This window comes from Ailuropoda melanoleuca, chromosome 17, assembly GCF_002007445.2.
Source record: "Ailuropoda melanoleuca isolate Jingjing chromosome 17, ASM200744v2, whole genome shotgun sequence".
NCBI classification, from domain to species: domain Eukaryota; kingdom Metazoa; phylum Chordata; class Mammalia; order Carnivora; family Ursidae; genus Ailuropoda; species Ailuropoda melanoleuca.
Genome location: NC_048234.1, coordinates 30,336,143 through 30,356,062, shown reverse-complemented (window position 1 = coordinate 30,356,062; position 19,920 = coordinate 30,336,143). Strand labels below are relative to the sequence as shown.

Below are 19,920 nucleotides of genomic sequence, written 5' to 3'. Positions count from 1 at the left end.
GGATGGTCAGCCTGCAGGGCACAGCCCAGGCAATTGAGGGGGATGGGGGCAGGTTCCACAGATTAAAGCAGAACAGAGGGGGTCATTACAAAGAGCTAAATGCTTCCTGAAACAATAGGAGCTGGGGATTCTAGAAGATTGCAGAATGAAAGTCCTCAGCATGGTGGGGTTGGTCCACGTGTCCTCTGTGCACAAACAGAACTGGTCAAAACATCCGTGACTCGCCACCAAAGATAGTCCCTACACCAGATGCCTTTTCCTGCTGAGGTTAGGCTGCACTTTCGATAACCAGGGAAGTCTGCATCGACACTTTCTATAAACATGACCTGGCAGATCGTTCGGGTTTGAAGGAAGGGAAGAAAAGTGCAATGTAAATTTCTGTTTCTGTATGTAAATCATACCGTGGCCAGATCAGATTAAGCAATGCCATGGGGCCCCCCTGACATTTCCTTTTGCTTCCCCTTTCTGGGTGCACTTCAACATGTGTTGGGCTGGTGTGCTAAAGGTACTCAGCAAGTATTTGTAAATAAATAGACTGCATAAATTAACTTCTGTGAAGAAAACCACTCAAATGGCAAAAGCCCTTGTTTCTTACAGCTGATCTGTGCATTTTAAGGAGCATGGACGGGGTATTAAAAAGCATAGAAAAGAAAAAAAAAAAAACTAGAGAAGACTTTTCATAAGAGGGAAGGGAAGGCATCAAAGGAGAAGGAAATAACCCTGGAAAAAAAAAACACCAAATAGATGATTTAATGCCAAAGTTATCTCCCGGCATTGCTGATCGGTAGCAAAATACAGGAATTCGGATTTCAGTTTTCTAGTGGCAAATACCACATCTGTTCATCTGGCCTCATACAAATATCTCCTATCCTCATGAATAACCCCAAGGAGATTCTTTGATAAGTGCATGGTATTCCATTTGTTTTTGAAGAAACTACTCTGGAGGAAGTTTAAAGTCAAAAGGTGTATGAAATTTAGCCAAAATTATTCACACAAGGAACCATCCGAATAATGTTTAGGCAGTTTCCATAGGTATGTACTCACTGGACTATTTTTTAAAACGGATCTTCTGCAAAAGACCTTTTAACTGTACTATAAGAGAGCATTATTTTTTACGAAGCAGAATCATCTTAGTTCAATTAAAATTGTTAAAAATGAAGATACCATTAGCATAAAAATATTGATGAGTAGCTTTCAGCTTTGGGGCTCCCTTCACCATGAGCTAATCTAACTATCTGATCGTTTATAGCATGTTACTATAATGAGAACCCAGAAAAAGGAGGAGGAAACTCTGTGCACCCAGCTCATCAGCATGCACCTCCAGGGTAATCCCACTCTTGGAGGAACACACATGAGTCAGCAGAGAGCCACATTCCTTGGTTTTTCAAGGCCGACCACCTTGCCTGAACGAGAGCCTGCCTGTGCCCGTGAACAGGCAGCCAGCAGCTGCTGCTGGAGGGACTTGCTTGCATTTTCCAGGTCCGTAACACATGTGGATTAGAATGCATCGAGTCTGCCTCTCGGAGGGGCCCACACCGGCCTAGCGGCTAGAACATCTGGTTCTACTCTCCGCCTTGGATGTACTACATATGGCCATGTCTGAAGAAACGTAAGGACACTGCATGCAGAGATGTCAGGACTTGGCAGGGTCTGGTGAGAAATTGTTCTTTACGGTGTTGGCTTCTCTGAAATTATCACTGATGACTATCGAGTGTATCAATGACAAGAGTTCAGTACTGACTTGGTTGCTACCCTCAGCTGCTTCTGCTTTACCTGATGAGAGAAGGAAATTCTCACGTTGATATTGACATCCCCAGTGCAGAAGCGCACCTACCAAGCAATCCTGAAACTCTTCTCAGGTTTTCTTTTTTTTTCTTGTTTGTTTGTGTTTTGTTTTGTTTTTTAAAACACTCCTCAAACAACTTAAATTGCTCAACATTAAGGGAACAAAAGCAATCCCCCTGGGGAGCACAGATGGCTCAGATTCCTTTCAGGCACACACCTCACTCTGCCTTAGGACTAAGTTGCACAGAGAGCAGCGTGGCCACAGGCTCCCGTTCGCAAGCAACTTTCGGCTTCTCCTAAGGAGAAATGTGTGGCCATGTGTTCCTGCTAAGCGAGGCCTGCAAAAGCTGGCTGACCTAATTTAAAATACGGGCTCTTGCTGAGCCCTCGTTGCACGAAGCCCTTCCAAGCATTAGCTATTTTTGTTTGTTTGTTCCGTTCTTATTTCATAAAAAGTTGCCCATCTTTGTTCTATCGCAGTGACCTGCATCCTCTCCTTCCCCAAAGCACGTGGCTTCTCCTGCGAGCCTCTGCCTTAATCACTTTTATTTGTGGGACACCAGGGAGGGGATGGTAATGCTTAGGGTAGGGAAGAATATAGCTCTTTAGAAAATTATTCTTATTATGATCATGTTTAGATGAAATATGGGGCTTGCCATCAACAAAATTACAAAACAATTCCACTGGGAGTCCAGACCGTTCAGGGTAATTCTTCTATGAGAAAGCGAACTTTAATTGTTACTCTTGGCAGCAAGCTAGGAGAAGAGTGAAATATTATACTAAATATTGCCACGTGCAATAGTAAAATGCTCTTTCCTCCTCGCCAGAGCACTGTATAGCCCCCTTCAGACTCCCTTCAGGTTTGGATCTGGGGAGTTAGTCTAAATCCTGTTTCCCCCTCTCCAAAACCAACAGAGGTTTTCAAAAGAGTTGCGTTTTTTATTAGAACCATTTGCTCTTTTTAACTTGCCAAAAAGGAGTAAGTAACACTAAGACTTTTATTTGGGTTAGAGTTGATTCCTCAGCTTCATGGAGGTCAATGTACTCAGTCTGTGAACCTTCTACTAAGAAGTTCACTGCAGCACTGAAATGGCCAAGGTTATGTTTTGGTCCCTTCTTCCCCCCTCCCCAGACCCACCTCCCAGCCTCATGGATTTAGAGAGTAAGAGCTGGGAGGGTGCAGAGACTCATCAGAATGAAACACGCCTATGGCCAAGTGCATCCTGGATTTTCTCCGACGACTGAAATCTCACCTATTTTTGATGCCACGCGTAACAACGGCTATTTTGGGATTGAGTGTCTTGATGTGGCCTTCAGACAATGAGATCCCGACAAGAATTTACAACTCTTTAGATTAAAAGCTCAATGAACCCTGCTGCATTATATAGTTTCAGAGTATGGAGAGGTGTGTGATATTACTCAAAAGCAGAGGGACATTCTTCTGTTTCCAAACATGGAGTGAAGTCTGCAGTGAGGATGTTAACCAAAGGAGTATTTTATAAGACACTGGTTATCTCGTATATTTGGCTACGCATGAGACTATAACTGTAAGTAATTTTTAAGATTACATTTTACATTTCCAGCATGGATATTTGCATATGTTGGGTATAATTCACTAAAGAGATATTAAAATCATATTTAAGAAATTGTATGTAGGTAATATTACTCAGCTTCTAAAATGTTTTAAGATGGGGAAGTTAGGGCCCCGAATCCCTCAATGACCTGCCCAGGATTATTCGACATGTGACCAAAGATCTGAGGATGAGAACCTCAATTGTTCAGTAGCTATTCCCTGTGGTATGGGATACTCGTTTTCATCCACAGGGATATACAATGATACCAACATTATTGGGGAGTAAATTTAAGTCTGCAGATATGACCGAGAGTAATCTTGGCTGTAACAAATTAGTGGGTTAAAATTTAAGTCATGTGAAACTTTAGGACATCTGCTTTATATAATTATTTTCTTTTTATGACAACTTATGTTATGGACGATGATAAAGGAACTGCCTACCATCAGTAAGACAGTTTGTGGGAACTATAATCCTCAGCCATGGGAAAAACAGGCAGCACTTATGATACGATGTGCAAAATCATATAAAGGCTGTATGTTATAAAGCTTCATAGGCACTTTTCATTCACATAAACTAATGTTTTAGATAAGCTATTTGTGGAAGTTTAGAAAAACAACAACAAAAACAAAATGTAGAGCAAACACAGCCTAGAAACTAACAGTGAACAAAATATACAGGTCATTTTTGAAGCGGAAGTCATCACTGTCGAAGAGGAAGTTACATACATTGTTACAAACACCACTCATATAACCAATGACAGCAAACACGAACGGATATTCTAATCAGTAGCCCCATAGGTCGGTTCTACGTGGAAGTTGGTTGTCTTTTAAGAAATTGACCTATGATGTGGGAAGCCAAGGAAATCTGCCTTCTAGGTGTTGTTTGAATTAAAAAAAAAAAAAATCAATCTGCCTTTTATTTACTCAAAGAACAAGCTCTCTGTGTGTCAGCACACAATTTCAAGTTTCTTTTGAGGGATTCTACTTCCGGCTCTCCATTTAAAATGGGGGAAAAATAAAAATATTTTGCCTGTGACAGAATATGAAAGAAGTTCTCACCCTTAAAACCAGCAGCATTGGTTTTCCAGTCATTAGCGTTCAAATGTCCTGCACGGGAAGTCCTGACAATAACATGCTGCACGTCTCTCCAGGTCAGAAACGGACTGGGGAAAGACAAGGTAAGAATCATTGTACCAAAAAAAAAAAAAAGATGGGGGAAGCAGAGAGTCACAAGCAAATTAAAAAAGCAAAAGCAAAATGGCAAAGTACTAAAAACAAAGGGTCAGTGCTTTCGTTTGTGGGGGGGACAGATGCCAAATGCCGCTCTGGTTCTTTCTCAACGTGGAGAGGTGACGTTAGTCTGAGGGAGGCAGAAGACATAACCCTGAATTTAGGAACTGATGTGCGATTAGTTGGTTGTCACTCAGTTTTTAAAAGGGTGAGGATTTCCGGTTTCCTCAACAAAATGGCTCCCCATTCTGGCCTGCTCGTCCTTTGTGTAAAAGCTGGCATCATCATCTGAAAATTACAATAAGCTAAAGTCAAAACCGAAGTCTTCTGGAACATTCCTTGTCCAGCTGTATCACCAGGCAATTGATTTGTAAGGTAATAAAGAACTTAGTATTCTGCGTGTACGTACGGGATATGGAAAAAACCCCAACTGAACCGAGTCCCCAGGTGTCAATCCTCTCAAAGAGAGAGAATTCGGTACAGAGCCCAAAAGCTGGGCTCCAAGACACAGCTATGGGAGTTCCCTTAATCTGCAATAGTAGCTACTTATTAAATTATTGGATACCTACTTCTTGTGATTGCTAGCACAGAACAGCACAAAGACATTGAGTGGAAGTGCCTTTCACTGGAGAACCACAATACCACTCATAAACATACAGAAAGCAAAAAAGCAAATCCAGGTACAGGGGAACAGACTTCTGTTCTCTTTCAAAGAGTCCGTATACACTGGAAGGCATTTGACTCAATGCACGCATGAAATTCTCATCAAGATACGTCTTCACTTCAGGCTCGAATGCCAGGTGTGATAATCTTTTATTTAACCAGGAAATATGGCAGTTATCACACAGCCTGGAGGGTTGTTCTGTTTCTCGTCCTCCACCTTCATTTTAGAAGGATATTTGCCAAGGCCGGGTCAGAACACTGAGGGAGGGGGGATGATGATTTGCTAACTTCCTTGAGGTGTACATGGTAATCCCTGTGGTCCCTCATATGCACACAGATGGACGCTGGCGTGTCCCAGGCAGAGGGAGAACCTGGTATCTCAATGACAGCTGACTTTCAATGACGGAGCAGCATCCTACTTCACTTTATACTATGTTTTCCCATCACATTCGCCACATACATGTTTTTGAGAGTGGCCTCCCTGACAGCGGGGGCCCAGTGGTCAGATTCTGGCCTCTTCATTTCTTATGTGAAATTGACTCCTCAAGGCTTCAGGTTCCCCATTTAGCACGTGGATGCTCAGATCTACGTTACTTGATTGTACCGACTGAACGAAAGCGACGTCAAGTACTTAACCTAGTTTCCTGGTGCAAAATAAGCCATCAAGAAGTGGTACACAGTACAACATTCTGCTAAGTTCTGAGCCACGGCTCCCGTGTGGTGGCCCGAACTTGAAGGAGACGGGGCGAGAAAAGGACTCTCGAGTTCTGAAACCGTTTTGCTATGCCCTCAGATTAAAAATAAGAGAGGAGGTACTGCCATTTCCAAAGAGGGGGCAAGACTGGATGTGGACTGTTTTGTAAGGCTGCATTCACAACATAACTTATACCGAGGAACTTGAAACCCAACCTCCCGAGTTTTAAAAATATAAGAACAAGGGAAACAGATTTATTTCTGTTTTGTTGTATACAACACTTCTAAGGAACCTAGTTTAGAACCTGATAATTCATGAAACTCTGGAGAAAGGGAGGGAGGTTGTGGGATGGGGCCCAGGAGGTGGGTAAGCTTCACTTCTAGAACAAATAGCAGGGTCTGACCCTTTGTTGATGGCTACTGAACCCACATAATAATTCAGTAGACTCGTCGCACCATGGTCAGAAAAATTAGGAAAAGAGTCAAGGGATAATTCTGAACGCTAGGGTCACCATAGGATGTTTTTCCTGATCTGCCTGAGCTGTAGAGCTCATCTCCTTTCTCTTTCCCCATGTACTTATTTGGGTGAAGGGCAAAAAACAACAACAAAAAAGCTCAGTCTCGTAAGACTTTCCAGCCCCTTAATTTCTGGTACAGCAGAATCCTCTCCAATGGACACACATATTTTTTGTTTTCTGGTTTTTTTTTTCATGCTGCAATAGCAAGATACCTAAAAGAACACATGGATTTGATAAATATCTCTAAATCAACCTAGTGAGTTTAAAATAACATTTAACACACAGCTAGAACATCATTTTAAATACTACTCTCCATGGAAAACCAAAAAAACAAAACAAAAAAGAAAATAAAAAGAAACAAGTTTCCTATGTTACCTATCACCAGGGCAAGATTACTTTGGAAACCTCAAGCACAAGGTCTGACCATCAGGAGACCATTTCCCTAGTGACCCTTAGCACTAAAAATATAAGGGTGATGATGATGATGACGATGACAGAACAGGGACCATTTATCTCGAGCTTTAAGCGGCTGTATTCAAGCCCATTCGGGAAGCCTCTCGCATTCAAGTCAGCCTGAAAGAACAGAAGTTACTTGCTCTCATGCTGGGTTGCAAAAACTAGCTCTTCTCGGCGTACTTGTAATTAGAAGGAAGAAATTAGCTTTTGGAAATTGAAACTGTGCACGGAAAGAAGGAGGCATTCAGGTAACTTTACTCTGACATTTGATAATGCACAACTTCAGAAATCATTTACTTTCAAAATTTCCTGAATTTCACCAAAATGAAGTGAGGAAGTTAATACGGGAAACCAAGGGATTTTTGCATCTGTGGTGTTTCTACCCGTGGGAGGGTAACTAATTATTGGCTCAGGAAATAGCCATAGGTTAACTTGCTAGTATCCTGAGAGGACTTGTATTTAGGGGGAAGTCTGATTCACATTTTATGACCTAAATTTATTTATGCTCTCAGGGATGTTATAGAAGTGAAGTCGTCAGACTATGAAACTTCTGGTAGACCATACACAGAGTGAAAGCAAAGAGAAGGCTGTATGCTCTCTGCTGGGAACTTCCCAGGCCACAATAGTAAAGTAGGAACCCTAAAATGGACCCCCTTCTGCCAATTACCCTAGAGCCACACTCCACTGGCTTCTGAACACCAAGACCCCTCTCACCTCCACAAACAGTAGACAGAGCACCAAGAGCTTTGGGGGCACACAATAATCAAGAGGCCACAAGTATAACCAACTTGGAGGAAAAGAGCAACTTCTCTCCATTCTGAGCCTGGCGACCACTGAGCCCATAAAAAGCCACAAGGATTTAGGCCACATACCCCTCAGGTTTCTCCCTGGAATTATTGACAATTACCTTTAAACTACAATATACACAAGACGGTAACATTTATAAATCCCTGCAAAATGTGGCCAACTAGCTATGAGCTTTCAAGGCAATAAAACACACATGACTTTCTGGGGAGTTCTGTAGGTATAATCTTTTCCTATTAGGAAGGTTTGTATCCTTTAGGGACCTCAAGTTAATAACGAACATTAAATGAGCACTTGGCCAGGGGCAGGTATTGCGTGTTGTACGTGCATTATTACTGAGTAATGTCAAACATCATACGAACATAGGTAATACTTTTATTCCCATTTCACAGATGGCAAAACGGAGACTCTGAGTTACACACAGTAACTCGAGCGCACACAGGTAGTTAGCGGTAGAACTACAACTCAAACCAGCTGTACCTGGCTGGCGGCAGACCCTGTACTATCACTATTTAACACCATTTCCAGATGGACCTCCCAAAGTGGAAAGGACATACATGCCGTGGTTCGTCAGATGTTCTTTGCCAACTGGATCAGGAAGCCAAGTGTGGCATCTCATGTCCTCATGGTCACACCATTTTCCTACCTGCACTGTGTCTCTCAACTCAGTTGGCAGATTTTTGTTTGCCACTGAATTCAGGAGATTCGCGAGTCTTAATCTGGGTTTTAAGTTCCAAAGGCTTAACTTTGGCACACTCTATCCGAGGCAAATGGAAAGATACCAAACTAGGACATACCAGATTATTTTTATAACGTAGCATCATATGCTTATACTGTAGGTCATAACATTATATTATTAAACATTATGGTTCTGAACTTGCCACCTTGCTTGACATGCTCACGCTTGGATGTGGCTTATAGTCTGGTCGGGTAACACTTCTCCAGGCAGGGGAGCTCATCTGAACCCCATCTCAAATACTTCTAGTTTCCAGCAGCAAAAACAGGATAATTAATGACATGATCCCTACCTGGTGGTATATTTTTGTTCTGAGCAGCTCAAAGTATTTTTCACGGCCCCAACAGCAGGCTTAGAAGGCGGACATACCCCGAGAAAGCCATTCTGTCTAGTGCTTCTTGTTGGGCTCCTAAGTTCAACTGCTAGCACGTAAATGAAAAAACCAAAAAACAAATTCTCTTCCCCGATACTTTTCTCAGCTAATTCTGCACAGGTGTGAACCGTTCGAAATCAATCTGTACTTGGAGGTCCTTAGAAAAATAGGACCAATTTTGGAGCCTGAGTGACTGATTCACCTGTATTTATTAAAAAGAAACAAGAAGTAATCTTCCCCCCACCCCCAAACCCCCAGATGGATCTGTCATCACAGGCAGTTAAGAGGCAACCGATAAAAGGGACAACACATACATATCTTGGTACAGAAAGAGAATTTATCAACACAAGGAGCAATAGCGAATCCAGATAATGAAAACTGTTGCCTGAATGGGGCAATCTTCTTTACATACAAGAGAGATTCCCTCTAGTGCAATGATGAGCAAGTTCATGAACCAGTCTTATGGGGAAACTGTGCGACCCATCCGCCATCACCCAACTGACTACGTAGTCAACAAAAAAATCCAAGACAAAACCAGGTTCGTTTTATGTTCCTTAAGACTGTGTAAAATAGAAATGGGAAAGTGGCCAGAAAATTAATGTCATTGTACAGATGCTAAATAAATCAGCAATTACGGGGAAAGATTCATAGGGAGCTGGAACAAGAAAGATGAGACAGAGTGTCTGAAGCCCACAGAGACTGGTAAAAACATTATTCTTACTGTACTATGTGCATGCCAACGATGATTCTAGAATAAAATACGGACCATCCAACAAAGGAAACCCATCTTCTTTTGTCAGATAATGAAGCTGCTGAAAGGAACATCAGACTGTCAGTCCTGCTGCAAAGAGGAGTAGATCTTGCTAATGGGAGTGTGTTTTTGTTCTGTTGTGTTGTGTTGTGTTGGACCGTGTACTCTACGTAAAGTCAAAAGCTCCTGGCCTAAAACTGGGTGTACTAACAGAAAACACAGTTAATAATACCTCCAGATGTGGAAATGTGACTTGTCCTGGTATCACCAGGACACCAACTTACGATCCACCCATATCTGAACCGAAGTGGAAAAGATAAAGAAAAGACTGGTTCAGGACCACCCACGTCAAATTTTTATTATACTCTCTAGTATACACCATTCACTGATTACCTGAGGAGAGTATAAATCAAAGGTACAGAAATTGGGTCTCTGAACACACTTCAGGGAAGAAAGTCCCTAATTGATGAAGAAAAACTCTGCCACTGAAATTGAATTGTCTTCTTTCCTTTATACATCTGGCCTTATCTGCAGGATTTGTCATTACACCAAAAACACATCAATTAATTTTTCTGCAGCTTTACAAACAAATGGCACTTTGTCGGGAAGCTCAATAATCATTTCCCTGAAATACTTTGCTACGTAAACTCTTGGGGAATACAGTTTGACGAATGGTCACACAAAGGTACACTCACTTGAGATCACGTGCATTGAAATCAATTCACAACAGTGGAACTCTGTAGTACTTCTCCTTATACCCTCAGTTCCCTCCAACGGTATTACCCCGAGGCTGTAATTTCTGGCCATTCTAAAGGCCTCTCTCTCTTCATGTGCCCTGTAAGCTCAAACCCAAGTCTGACCCTCGTTTTCATCACCGAGCTTTGAAATCTCTTGAAGTAGACGAAATGTGACAGTATGAGAGCTTCCCCGCTAAGCTTATCCCAGTCAAGCTGTGAAAAACCCAAGTCTGAGAAGGAAGCTGGAGGACAGTGCTTACTTTCCCTCTTCTGCTAATTTTGCAGGTTGTCCAGCGCTCAGCATGAATAAATATGCAGTTCTAAGTGAACTGACATAATCCTGCAGGAAGACATTGCCATCCGTATTATTTTTCTCATTTAAATTTGTTCTCAAAAATAATACTAAACATAGCTCACAGTCACATGAGAATGGTGCTTTCGAGTCAGGAAGACTTGGGGTAAATCATGGCCTGCTACTAATGCTTCTGGAATGGTAGACAATTCACTGAACCTCTCGGGGACTCAGTTTTCTCAGCTGAGGGCACAGACAGGAACACACACTCTGCAGGGTGGCTGAAAGGACTCAACGTAATGAATACAGAGTGCCTAGCACATGACAGATTCCCAAAGACAGCAATCATCATGATTGATTGAGACGTACAACCTCTCATCCCAAAACAATTCAGAAGGACCACTTTGAGGGTCTCCTAGCATTTGATGAATTTCCATTTAATTAAGCTGTTTTCTTCTATTCCTAAATTTCAATGGTATGTTTTTTAGTTCTTGTAACAAATGAGCAAAATAGCGTTTTCAACACATCGGTCTATTTGTGCTTAGTGAAATAATAATGCCACTAAGATCTGTCAAAAGGATCTGGTTTTGGGGCGCCTGGGTGGCTCAGTCATTAAGCGTCTGCCTTCGGCTCAGGGCAGGATCCCAGGTTCTGGGATCGAGCCCCACATCAGGCTCTTCTGCTATGAGCCTGCTTCTTCCTCTCCCACTCCCCCTGCTTCTGTTCCCTTTCTCGCTGGCTCTCTCTCTGTCAAATAAATAAATAAAATCTTCAAAAAAAAAAAAAGGATCTGGTTTTAACGAGCCAATGATGTAGGCAGCAAGCTGACTGGTTAGGGAAACAAGTACCTAGACCCACCGTGATTGTAACAAATCCTCTCTCTCTATTTGTGGGAACATCTTCCCTCTTTTTTTTTTTTTTAAAGATTTTATTTATTTATCTGACAGAGATAGAGACAGCCAGCGAGAGAGGGAACACACAGGGGGAGTGGGAGAGGAAGAAGCAGGCTCACAGCAGAGGAGCCTGATGCGGGGCTCGATCCCATAACGCCGGGATCACGCCCTGAGCCGAAGGCAGATGCTTAACCGCTGTGCCACTCAGGCGCCCCGGAACATCTTCCCTCTTGACAGTTGGCCCTTGAGGTGATGTAGAGGACGGTGGAATGTTCTTTGGGTGGACGCTGGAGTGCCGTATGGTACCAAACGTTAGAACGAAAGACTGCAAATACTTCTTTGCTTAACTGAACTGCCAGACGGCAGTGTTTTCGAAACTTTTCTACCAGAGCTCAGGGATTTACAGAGTTCACGCCTCAAAAGCCAGCCGTTGAACCCTTGGACAGGCAACAAAAATACTTGGCTGCATCACTGTTATTACTATTATTCTAAATTACAGCATTTTCTCTCATTTTTCCCTGTTGAATACAAAGAATTAAAGTGATGATTTTTCTACCTGCTTACTGAAGAAGTATATTTTAAAATACGGATTTTCAATGTTCACCTGCATTTTAAACTTCAGTGACAATCAGTACGCATTTTGGATTCTAGAATTTTAAGTAAATGTTATTCTATTTTAGAAACTCTTGGTTTATTATGTCAACTCCTAGCAGTCTTTCTAATTATTAGATGTCAGTGGTAACAAAAAATATTTTTAAAAAGTCTTATGCATTGCACACACACACACTGAGGAAAAGATCAACTAAGATTAACAGAAACATAGAACAGGAATTTTGGAGGTATTTCAAGTAACCTTATGGCTGATGTGACTGGAATAAGAAAAATAATGTTTAACGTTTCCATACTTTACATTAAAAAAACAAAGCTGGATTGTCACCTAAAGGAAAGTGGGGGGGGGGGAGAAATGACAAAAGACCCTCCAAAGTTAAGCCTTGTTTCCCCATCTATCTCCTGAATTAAAGACCCAAGATACTCATGGCCTAAAAAAGTACACACATGATTCTTTACCAGACATATAATCCTTTTTTAATTTTCAAGCCAGCCCAAGCATTAACTCTATCTTTCCTGTCCCTATTGTCGGAGTCTCAAGTCTTAGAAATGATGGTAGGAATTAGGGGGTAAATTCCAACTTTCTTTTTTTATTTCCTCCCTTACTCTACATGTGAGATGCCAAATTCATGTCCCCTAGACTCCCCACTAGAGAGGGGTGCACAAGAGATAGAGTTTTAAGTGGGAGTCTACTGGCCATTTCTGAGAAAGCCTTTGCTTTCCTGCTACAGGCATTCCCCAATTTTCCTTCCCTCTTTTCCTTCTTCCTTTTACCTGAATGCAGATATGAGGGGCACCTGGGTGGCTCAGTTGGTTAGGCAACTGCCTTCGGCTTGGGTCATGATCCCAGAGTCCTAGGATAAGAGTCCCGCATCCGGCTCCCTGCTTAGGAGGGAGTCTGCTTTTCCCGCTGACCCTCTCCTCTCTCATTCTCTCACTCTCCAATAAATAAATAAAATCTTTAAAAAAATGAATGTGGATGTGATGGCTGGAGCCACAGAAGCTATTAAGAAAAGACCGAGAGAAGGGCTCCTGGGTGGCTCAGTTGGTTAAGTGTCTGCCTTCTGTGCTGGTCATGATCTTAGGGCCCTGGGATCGCGAAATCCATGTCGGGCTCCCTGCTCAGCGCGGAGTCTGTTTCTCTCTCTCCCTCTGCCCCTTCCCCGACTCATGCTCTCTCTCTCAAATAAATTTTTAAAAAAAATCTAAAAAAAAAAAAATATCAAGAAAATAACAAAGACTTGGCCTTGGTAGCTTTGAGTTTCTTTTTTTTTTTTTTAAAGATTTTATTTATTTATTCAATAAATAAGAGACAGCCAGTAAGAGAGGGAACACAAGCAGGGAGAGTGGGAGAGGAAGAAGCAGGCTCATAGCAGAGGAGCCTGATGTGGGGCTCGATCCCATAACGCCGGGATCACGCCCTGAGCTGAAGGCAGAAGCTTAACCGCTGTGCCACCCAGGCGCCCCCTAGCTTTGAGTTTCTGAACCAACATCTTGTGGATTTCCTGTTGTACCCGCTATACTTTCTTGGTACTGAATGCAACTCCCAACAGATGTACCTCCGAAAGTACAGAGTATTAGACGGCGGTTATCGAGTACTCACTGTGTGCCAGGCACACTGTAAAAAGTACTACATTCATTATTTCATTTATTTCTCCTGGTAATCCTGAGAGATACTGTTACTTATATCACCCAAATAAGGACATCAAAGCAGAGAAAGTGTCAGGAGGCTGCTCAGGGTCGCATGACTAGCAAGGGCCGAAACACACCATACGCTGCTGATTCTGGAGCCTGGCTCCGACCCACTTCACCACCGCCCACTTTTACTAGAGGAGGGGCCACGAGGGGAAGAGCCACATGAGCAGTGCCTGCAGGGACTGGCTGGCAAACCTCTGCTTAAAAAACAATTGGGGCACCTGGGTGGCTCAGTCAGTTAAGCGTCTGCCTTCGGCTCAGGTCATGATCCCGGGGGTCCTGAGATCGAGCCCTACATCGGGCTCCCTGTTCAGTGGGGAGCCTGCTTCTCCCTCTCCTCTCTGCTCGTGCTTTCTGTCACTATCTCTATCTCTGTCTCTCAAATAAATAAACAAAATCTTAGAAAGAAATGATCCTCTCCTCACCTGGCATTCCTCACTTTGTATGGATCTTTGCCAGGACCTGAGAATTGCCCACGGGGTTTTGTCTATCATCCCATCCTTCAAGGGCAAGTAAAAAAAGGAAAAAACAGGAACGTAGGAAGAAAAAAAGGGAAGGAAAAAGAAAAAATAAGTAAAAGAAACCTAAGAAGGAAGTATAGGGACAGGAAAATGAAGAAGAGAGAGAGAAAGAGAAGAAAAATAGTATGGAGCCCATGGAAAAGACAGTGAACAAAAAGGGAATGCATCAATAAAGAAGGCAAGGGTAGCCGCCAAAATAGAAGCTGCGAGAAAGAAAGACTGGAAGGAGCATAGAGTACTATTAGCAAAAGCAAAGTTTGCATGAGAGGGAGTCCATTGATACGGATATGGATCCGGTGGAACTGACAGCCTGGAAAATTGAGTCAATGATGTGGGCAACAAATGTAAGAACGTCCCACAATTTTTTTTAAAGCAAAATAACGAAGAGATGAGGAAAGACAAGATGACAGATCTGGAGGCCGGGAAACAGAAACCCACTTGAGGAGACGAGCTTTGTCTGCCGCTGAGGACCAACATGCACTGGGTCTTTACTGCTTCCTTACCAGCCGCTCTCGTGCTTTATGGTAATGCACGCAAACCCACCCCGTGAGGTCAACTGGTATTATTCCCTTCTTACAGATGTGGAAACTGAGGCTTAGAAAGGTGACCTCTCCCTCCTAAAGTCATGTAACAGAACAAGAACAGGGCTTTGCATCCAGGTCTCTCCGACTCCAGAGCCCAAGCTCTGAAGTCCATGGTTGGCTTTGTTAGTCGTCAAAATCCTACTTGATTAAAAATGCCCAAGGTAGGCTCAAAGGACTCAGTACGTTTCAGTAAATACTAAGAATTGCATCCCCTACACTCCTCCTTATACACACGTGTGTATGTATGTGTGTGTGTACATATAGGTAATCTCAAACGCAAATGAGAAGTATCTTAAAAGCTATTTAGGAATTAAAACAGAATTTCTGTCTTAGGATTCTCTGCAAAGCTCATTTTAGGAGACAATGAAAAAGGACAGTTAAAACCACTGAAAGGAAACAAGCCTAAGAATTTTCTACTATGCGCCTGTCCTTTCTGAGTAAATGCAGAAGACACACATTGGTAGGACAAAGTCAACTAACCTACTTCTCTACAAACGCATGCTCTGAAAACCGACAAAAGCAAAAAAATAACCTTAAGATCTGCTTCAGCTGATGAATACGTAAGGCAAAATTAAAACCCCTAGAATGTGTCGTTGTTATGAAAGACTTTCTAATGACTCAAAAATAAATAACAGAGGGAAGACTTAGTAAGTCTTCTAACATAATTCTTCAGAAAAGACAAGAAAAATAATTATAAGAAAGAAATTAATTAAAACAGCCTGTTGCATAAGCCCAGATTATGATATTAAACATGCAGAAATAAGTATAGGTGGGGACAGCAAAGTTCATATAGCAAGGAGTCAAAGGGGATAACTCCCTTATTATAAAATATATTTATTTTTAATATTAGCTTTATTTAAAAAATGATATTTAAAAATTATCAACATTTTAAAACCATTTTTTAACCTAAAAAAATAAAATGTAGAAACTAAAAAAGAATGGGCAGAGACATTTCCACAACACACACACACACGAATGTATGGATGGCAAAATTAGTTGCAGACAATACATTTTAGACATAAAAACACTGAAAAGAACAAGAAGTACAATTTAGCTGAAAGATAAGTAGTGTCTATAATAAATATCTAACAGGATGAAATGCTTCCATCAAAATGTCTGGATCAAAGACTATAAGAAAAAAGTAGTAACTGAAGGACCCAGACCACTACTCAAGTAATTTAATCCATTTATTTCAGGGGAAAGACTGTAAAGGATTTGTTTACATAGTAGATATAATTTAATAATATTAAAACATATCTCCTACAAAGAGTGATTTCTTTTTAAGAATTCATGGATCAACTAAAGAGCTTTGAGAAAGTTGCTGATACACTGAGCCAAAAGGAAATCTCAATTGCCCTAAGGAAAAACAATACCTCACACACCACTAGTGTGGTTGATTATCTAGCTTCATTATCTGACCACAATACAGTGGAAAAAAAGGTCAATAACAAATCTCAATAGAGACAAAGTTTGTTAAACACTTAAAAGTATTATTCTCAATTGTCATTCTACCAAAGAGGAAGCCCAAACATCTTTAAAAAGTAATGACAGGGGCGCCTGGATGGCACAGTGGTTAAGCGTCTGCCTTTGGCTCAGGGCGTGATCCCGGCGTTATGGGATCGAGCCCCACATCAGGATGCCGTTTTAAAAAAATCATACTAATGTAAAAGGAAAAATAAATGAACCATGATCTCTCGCTGGCTGTCTCTCTCTCTGTCAAATAAATAAATAAAATCTTAAAAAAAAAAAAAAGTAATGACAGTCAGCCAAAAGTGTGTTCAGAGATAAATATGCCGTTTTAAAAAAATCATACTAATGTAAAAGGAAAAATAAATGAACCATGATTCAACCAATAAGATTAATAAAAGAATCAAGAGTGATCCTAAGGAAAACAGGAAAGATAATAACACAATTAAAAAACAAAGACAGGGGCGCCTGGGTGGCGCAGCGGTTAAGCATCTGCCTTCGGCTCAGGGTGTGATCCCGGCGTTATGGGATCGAGCCCCACATCAGGCTCCTCCGCTATGAGCCTGCTTCTTCCTCTCCCACTCCCCCTGCTTGTGTTCCCTCTCTCGCTGGCTGTCTCTCTCTCTGTCAAATAAATAAATAAAATCTTAAAAAAAAAAAAAAGTAATGACAGTCAGCCAAAAGTGTGTTCAGAGATAAATATGCCGTTTTAAAAAAATCATACTAATGTAAAAGGAAAAATAAATGAACCATGATTCAACCAATAAGATTAATAAAAGAATCAAGAGTGATCCTAAGGAAAACAGGAAAGATAATAACACAATTAAAAAACAAAGACAGGGGCGCCTGGGTGGCGCAGCGGTTAAGCATCTGCCTTCGGCTCAGGGTGTGATCCCGGCGTTATGGGATCGAGCCCCACATCAGGCTCCTCCGCTATGAGCCTGCTTCTTCCTCTCCCACTCTCCCTGCTTGTGGTTCCCTCTCTCGCTGGCTGTCTCTATCTCTGTTGAATAAATAAATAAAATCTTAAAAAAAAAAAAAAACAACCAAAGACAAAGGAAAAACAGCATTACCCATTAACAAATCCAAGAATTGGCCTTTTGAAAAAAAGAACAGCAACAAAACACCGAACTAAGAAAATAATATATAATATATATCTTATGTTAATGTTAGATATATAGTAAATAATATTATGCTATAACTAACAAAATATGCCATTACATCACAGTTATCTATATAACTATATGTAATCATTAACTAACAAATTTGAAAATCTTAGGAAATGGACATGGTTCTGGAGAATAGAGATAAAAAAATTAAAACTGAAAAATTTATCAAAGAACTACCTCTGAGAAAGGCTTTAGGGACAGGTGGTTTCCTTCAAACTTACAAGGACAGGGATCGCAAGTGTCTCCAGAGAGAAGAATAGATGTCAAATTTCACAATTTGTTTTGTGAATTTAACATCACTTGATAGATTAAAAAAACAAAAACAATAACAAAAAACCTGGCAGAGATAGAGGCAGAGTAGAGACAGGTCAAACCAGTCTGGGTTAGGAAGCTCGACTCTTCATTTACCACCTATGCTACCATATACTTGAGGAATAAATGGAGGAAAAAAAAAAAAGAAAGGATACTTCACAAGATTCTCTTTATATTCTGTGAGTACACAATTAATATTAGCTAACTGCTGTAACAATATAGAACACACACACATATACACACATTATTCAGGTAAAGAAACTACAAATGTCACTCAGGAAAATAAACACAAAGGCATATAAAAATATTCTAATACTAAACCCATAGCATACTAAAGTACCAAATTTCATCTATAATATAAGCAGAAATAATATTTAAAAATCTATTATTCTAACAAACCCTAAAAATAATTCTAGTACAAAGAACTAGATACTAAAAATCTCAACAGATACTGAGAAAAGACCCAAATTCCATTTTTAACTAAACCTCTGTAAAACCAAAAATGCTGCATAGCCCCAGGAAGAAAAGCAAACATCAGCAAAAAGTGAAACAGCAGTTAAAAAAAATCCAGAGAAAACCAGGACCTAGACATGAAAGCTTATTGTCATTCTTGATACTTATAATATTTTAAATGGTTAGCTAATATAATAGAAACACTAATCATGATCATACCAGCTTCCATAATTGCAATACTTTCCAAATGCCCAAATTTATTTCATCCTGGCGACTATCTGGTGATTCTGGGTTATTACCCCAAATTTCAGATGAAGAAACTGAAATTTAACAAGGCCAAGAAACACGATTTTCACTTGTTCAAGGCTACGCAGGTAGTGATGGGGTGGAGGCAGGATTGGAATTTAAGTCAGCCTGACTCCAAAACATAACATCATAACGACTAGTTTGTACAATAAAGACAAACACAGAAAAAACTCCAATGAACAGAGATAGATATTACTATAGTCAGAAGCCACATATATATACCGCCCCCCCCACCAAAAAACAAGGTAATCAGTTACAACATAGGAAGAATTAAAGGGGCTAGAGAAAAGAAAAACATACAAAAAATTTTATCTCTGTTCTATATGAGCAATAACCAGTTAAGAGCATAATGGTAACAGCAAAGTGTACAAATATTTGCTATTCCAAAAAATAAATCTAAATCAAAAAGTGTGGAAATAAGGACAAGCCTGAAATGTTATTTTGCCAATAAAAGAAAGATCTGAATAATTCAGAGGCAGATTTTCTTGAATGGGAAAACCAACTGTTATAAAGAAGCCAAGATTCATATCGTTGTCATAAATTGTCACTCGGACTGTTTTGGGGAACATGGCAAAAGGGTTCTAAATTTTTCCTGGAAAAGTAAACAGGTAAAAATGCTTAAAGAAATGCTGAAAAAGTGGAATGATACTGTAATGTCAAAAGAGATGACAGAATAGTAAACAGAAAACTCAAGGGAGACCTTGATAAATTCAATGACTGGAATGCAAAACAAATTGTTTTTGGAGATGGATTACGTAAGAAATGGCATCGAGTAAATGGATCTCTCTAAAAATTCAACTTAGATCCTCATACTGAACGCCAAAATAAATTCCACTTGGTTAGACATTAACACTGTAAAATGAAATGAGCAAACCCTAGATGAAAGTGGCAATTGGTAATTGAGACTTTGAGATAGGAAAAGACTTTCTAACCTGAGCTCTTAACTTGATAGATCAAGTTAGATCTATCAAGATCTGACCCCAGAGATCATCCTGGGGTACAGCAAATCCTCTGCTATATGTACATTTGGGCTCATTTTAGGGTGAAAGCACACATAGCCTTCATGAGCATACATAACATTCTCCAGGAGGTACCAAAAGATGAGTCGTGACTAACTGAAGTATTTATAAAGGACACAGATAATTGACTAATAATAATGAAAGAAGAAAGAGACAAGTCCCCTCTGTCAAAACGATCTGAAGCAAACTTGAAAGCAAATGACAAATTGATAAAATACCTGCAATAACTATGGCCGGGGTAAGATATGGAGTATACACCAATAAGAAAAATGTTAACAACA

General features: G+C 40.6%; 1 protein-coding gene across 1 annotated transcript in view; it reads right to left on the bottom strand.

Moving 5' to 3' along the window:
• Nucleotides 1-19,920, bottom strand: part of PCSK5 (proprotein convertase subtilisin/kexin type 5) — a 309,676-nt gene that overhangs the window by 68,285 nt on the left and 221,471 nt on the right. Inside the window, exon 10 of the mRNA XM_011231366.3 lies at nt 4,418-4,521. Coding sequence (XP_011229668.1) covers nt 4,418-4,521 — 104 coding nt within the window. The remainder of the gene's footprint in view (nt 1-4,417; nt 4,522-19,920) is intronic.